At 45.4% G+C, this 4865-nt stretch overlaps 1 protein-coding gene across 1 annotated transcript; it reads left to right on the forward strand.

Annotated features, from left to right (window-relative positions):
• The first annotated feature begins 687 nt into the window (after positions 1-687).
• On the forward strand, positions 688-4289 carry SMIM30 (small integral membrane protein 30). Its single transcript, XM_038155171.1, has 2 exons — positions 688-1027; positions 1799-4289. Exon 2 carries the CDS (start codon positions 1870-1872, stop codon positions 2053-2055), a length of 186 nt encoding a protein of 61 aa, XP_038011099.1. The 5' UTR covers positions 688-1027; positions 1799-1869; the 3' UTR covers positions 2056-4289.
• Positions 4290-4865: the final 576 nt, after the last annotated feature.

Below are 4865 nucleotides of genomic sequence, written 5' to 3' on the forward strand. Positions count from 1 at the left end.
ACATTAAATTAGCACAGTTTCTTTGGGTTATTTCTCTGAGCACTACAAAGAGACATACTAGGAACTTATAATAATTGCTCACTGGTCTTTTATCTAAACTTAGGCACACACCTTTGCCACTGAAAAATAAGACTGGGCTCTGCTTAGGAACTACCTAGTGCAACAAAACAGCCTAATATGCAATTTCTATAAGCAGCCTTATCCAAAGGATAAATAAGATAAAAATTGGGACAAGCGAAGATCTTGGGGAGTGCTCTCACTTAATTACCTGTTAACACTTCCCTTAGGTTTTTTTTGTTGTTGTTGTTGTTGTTTGTTTGTTTTTTCTGGTGTGTTTTTTTTTTTTTTGTGGGTTTTTTGGGTTGTTTTTTTTTTTTTTTTTACAAGGCCACAGGATGCTCTCCACCGTTTTAAACTGCTTCAACTGCTTCCCTCAGAGTAGGAATTGGTTATGATGGCACATACTAGTACCGTTATCACAAGGGCCCAAATCTGAAATGATGAAAACTCGTGGTGACTTCTTCTCGTTTATTTGTAGAAAAAAGATCAGACGACCAGCCCGAATCGGTGTGTTTCTATACTTTCAATGGATCCGCAGTGAGGGCACGTGGCCGCTGCTCTCCCTGCTGACATTTATCGGACCTCGGGCACTCCGGCCACCCCCGGCCGGGGCTCCGGGAGGCGCCTGGCCCCGCCGCACGCCTCCGGGCCCGGGCCGGCCTGGCGAGCACCGCTCCCGGGGCCACCGCGGGGCCTGGGGCCGCCCGGGCTGCCGGCCCCCGAGCCGCCCCCGGGAATCTCGGTGTGCGCGGCGGGGCGGAGCGGGCGGGCGCGGCAGCGGGAGCGGAGCGGAGATGGCCCGGCCGGGTCCCGCCCGCCCCCGGCCGCTGCCCGGCCCCTTCCTGTCATGGCCGCGGCCGGGCGGCGGGAGCTCGGCGGGGCGGCGCGGGCCGGCGCCTTCGGCTGCTGAGCGCCCCGCGGGCGGCGCGGAGCGGGGACGGCCCCAGCCCGGAGCCGGCGGCAGGAGGTGACCGAGGGGCACCGTGCGGGCAAGGGCCTGCCGGGGCCGCCCCAGGGAGCGGCCGCCCCGCAGCCCCGCGGTGGCGGGACGGGAAGCGGGGGCGCCCCGGGGCCGGCGGGGTCCGGCGCTGGCCCCGCCGGGGTGCGAGCGGAGCAGCCGCTTATTCCGGTGTCTCGGGCGCGGGTTTTTGTCCTGAACGAGCCATCCCCGCGGGAAGAACTATTGCGAGAGGGCGGGGCGGTCCGGGCTGGTCCCGACGCGCTCCTTGGGAGCGCCTTTCCAAGTTGTAGGAACCACGACAGACGTTTGTCCCGCAGTGAGGGTGAGCACGGGCCACTGCCCGGGAGGTTAAATTCACGCCCTCCCCGGTATACCGCAGTCTGTCCATGCCCGCGGATCCCGAGGATGCCCGGTGTTAGCAAGTGTGCCTGAGTGATGTGCAGCCATCAGGCCCTAAACACCTGGTGAAACAGGCCCGCGTAGCAAGGCAGCAGGTAAGCAGGCTCTGGTGGCTGCAGGCGGGAGAGCCTGTTCTGACTTTGCCTCACGGTAAGTCTTCAAATGATTAGTTTCCACAGAGTTACATAACAAGATAGCAAATCCACTGTGGCTGTCTCATGATAATAAGTCATTTAATTTTGTAATTGGGAAGATAAAACCTAGAATTCATGAGCCCCACACAGATACCAGTAATGCATCAATCAGATGGCTTTGGCAAGACAAATCCAGGGGAGGAGGAAGGAAAATCATGTAATGTTCCTTTTGTTTTCCTTGTAGATACCAGTGAAGTACCTGCTGTCCACCACTTTCTTCATTTAACTTCCCCTTGGGGTCAGCTGCCTGTCAGCATGCCTTCAGCCGAGAACACCTCAAAACTTTTGCTGGTCCTCGTGTCACTGCTGCTGGTGCTGCCAGTAGCTGAAGCCCTGGACGCAGGAGATACCATTGCCTTCCTCCTAGGCCTCGCTGTCAGTGTTGTTGGGTTCTGTGCCTGCCTTGGCTTGTACGCAAGGAGAAGGAATGGGCAGCAGTGACTTCAAGAAAATGCTCAGATGAAGTGAATTTCTGAACACAGCTTGGGGCTGGGTGTAAGACTGAGCTTTGGTTCTGGAAAACTTTCAAAAAATATGTAGTAGATATTTCTGCAAATCCCTCTTACTGTTCAGTACAACAGAGTCAAGACGGTATAAGACTGTACTAGTAAAAGGGATTTGTGTGATCTGTTCTCATTACAAAAAGATAATTTTATATTGTAATTAAATATTGCCTTAGAGAAGGGTAAAAACTTTTTGAATGGGGAAGTAAAACTATAGAATGGCTCACAGTACGTTTATAAATTTAGCATGTGAGGGAGGCCATCAACAAGTTCCATAATTTTGGTTTCAATGTTTAATCAGGAGGAAGCAGCTATTAATCTTCCAGTCAAGATGACAAGAGTTTTGAAATTAGTCCTAACTAGATAGCTAGAGAGCAGACTGCTCTGACTTCTGTGCTTGCACTCACATTCTCTGTATTGACAGTTAACACCTAACAGCTCACTTCTGCTGTCACGTGGATGAGACTTAAGAGAACGAAGGAAACATGAAAGGCTTTTTTTTTTTTTGCTTTTAGAATATTTTTAGAGTATTTTTATTTTAGAATATGCCACTTCTGTAGCCTGTGTTCTTATTACCAAGTAGATACACCTAAGAATGAGATCACTATTTTTACTTAACATGTATTTCACAGAAAAGTACATGTAGGGCTGTGTAAATCAGATTAGGAATATGGGCTTTGTCTCTTGTTTGTTTTTTGTCAGCTTTTTTCTAGGCACACCAGGTTTAAGGCTTAGTTTATTTGATGTTTGCACTTTTTCTCCAAAGCTGAAGACTTAACTATTTTGATGAGGAATTCTGTGTATTTCTGCATTACAAGGTTATTAGAACTATAACAAGACCATTGTGCACATGTTTCTTTTACAATGTAGAAAGAACTTGCTAAAATCCTGGGTTTAGTCAATTAGTCCATCATTCTTGTGTATTCCTTGTGACAAACCTGTGTTGCTAGCTAAACATTTAGGCTTTTCTAAGTGATGCATATGACTTCCACAGAAGATTAGGACCAAAGCCAAAGTAAAAAATCCTGGTGCAAAATGGGAGATGTAAATAGTCTCATTCTATTCATGTTCAGTCAGATTGTGTGGTATATGGTTGAAAGACAGCAGTGTGTCTAGTACCTGGTTCTTTAAGTACCAAAGGTGAAATGGCTCAGCCAAGAATGTCTGCCACAAGTCTCTCTGATTTGTTAGGGTGCTCCACTTTGAGCCAAGGAGCTCAATCTGTAACAGCAGCAGAATAAGGGGCATAGGAAGATAAGCTCTCCACAGCTCAAAGAATTTCCTTCTGATCTTGTGCTGTGGACACTGCCACTCTTTGCTAGAAATCTTGGCTTTTGTCTTTCAGAGTTATGTGTTTTGATACTATTCTTCCACTTCCTCTGTGCCTCTGTTCAGTAGAGCACAAAGCAATGGCTATGGGCAGGTCTTATGTAAGGAATTGGGTGGGCAGATCCTGTTCTCCAGATCCTGATTGCTGCAGGCCATTTTTGGAAGAAAGGGACAGAATGCACAATTACTATGTGGAAATGTAATTTACAGCACTAAGAGGACCTTCAGACAGAAGTATCACCTTTGAAAGCTGCCTAGCAGCAGTAGATGATCTTGTTCTTGATAATTCAACTGGGTGGGTGCAAGCACCTGGGTGGGTGCAAGATTGAAGTGTGATCTTTGATGTTCCAGCTTAACTAAACAAAAAAGCAAAAAACAAACAAAACAAAAATACCCAATAAAACCCCCACAAAATTGCCACTCGAGTCACTTTATAGTTCCCAAAGTTAAAAAATGTTGCCATGTTTTCAGTAAAATATTAAATATTGCTCTTCAATAGAATACATTTTAACACAAGCAGATTTTCAGAGTCCTTTATCTATAGGTTAGAAAAGATCCCTGGCAATAGTTTCACAGAATTGGGCAACAGTTTCACTGCAGGAGAACAAAATTGAAACAGAGTTAATTATCTTCAGGCAGTAGGGATATGAGACACTGTATTATTTGCTGAAAGCTGTATGTACTTCATTGAAAGGTGTTTGCACAGCATAATGGCTTTGTTTCCTGGGTTCTGATAAAAGCTTTATTGTTAAAGACTTGCATTTGTCAATTACTTGAGTGTAAAATCAGATACCCCTGGTTTTCCTCTGTCTTAATAAACTTGGATGTATGATTTGTCAGCAACTTGGTGGAGTAATTCTTATGAAAAGGAAAACTGAGATGACACAAGTGACTGAAGCTCTTGAAATTCCTTCTGTTGACTATTATTTTCATACCTACTGTTGCTTATGTTAGATAACTTTATGAACTAGTGTCTCATCATAAGGTATGACTTCAGTTAACATTTGTGCAGTGATTGTTCTTCTCATGGTCCTACTGCTTGTTTATCCCATTTCAGTCACTGTTTCTTTAAAGCACTTCAGGGAGCTGGTCCCCTTATTTTGACACAGTCAGCTTGTAGTTGCAAAGAATCCTGTTTGTCTGGTACAAGGAAAACTTGGAGTATTTATTTTTCCTTTGGATTGTGAATTTTCAACATATCTTACATAGTTGCCTTTATACCAGAAAAGTTATTTATGTCAGTTTTCTTGCTGGAGACACAAGGATATAAAAGACTATTTTCTGTTAGTTCATTGGGGTTTTTTGTTTGTTTGTTTGTTTTTTGGTTTGTTTTTTTTTTTTTGGTTTTTTTTTTAATAAAATATTATGTTCCACTGCTTTAGTTATTTGAAGTTTTTTAAGAGCTAGTTTTATCCCAGC

This window comes from Motacilla alba, chromosome 1A (genome assembly GCF_015832195.1).
Source record: "Motacilla alba alba isolate MOTALB_02 chromosome 1A, Motacilla_alba_V1.0_pri, whole genome shotgun sequence".
Lineage (NCBI taxonomy): Eukaryota > Metazoa > Chordata > Aves > Passeriformes > Motacillidae > Motacilla > Motacilla alba.

Excerpts from the sequence above, each read along its gene's own strand:
- SMIM30 (XM_038155171.1), top strand. The coding sequence starts at position 1,870 with ATGCCTTCAGCCGAGAACACCTCAAAACTTTTGCTGGTCCTCGTGTCA.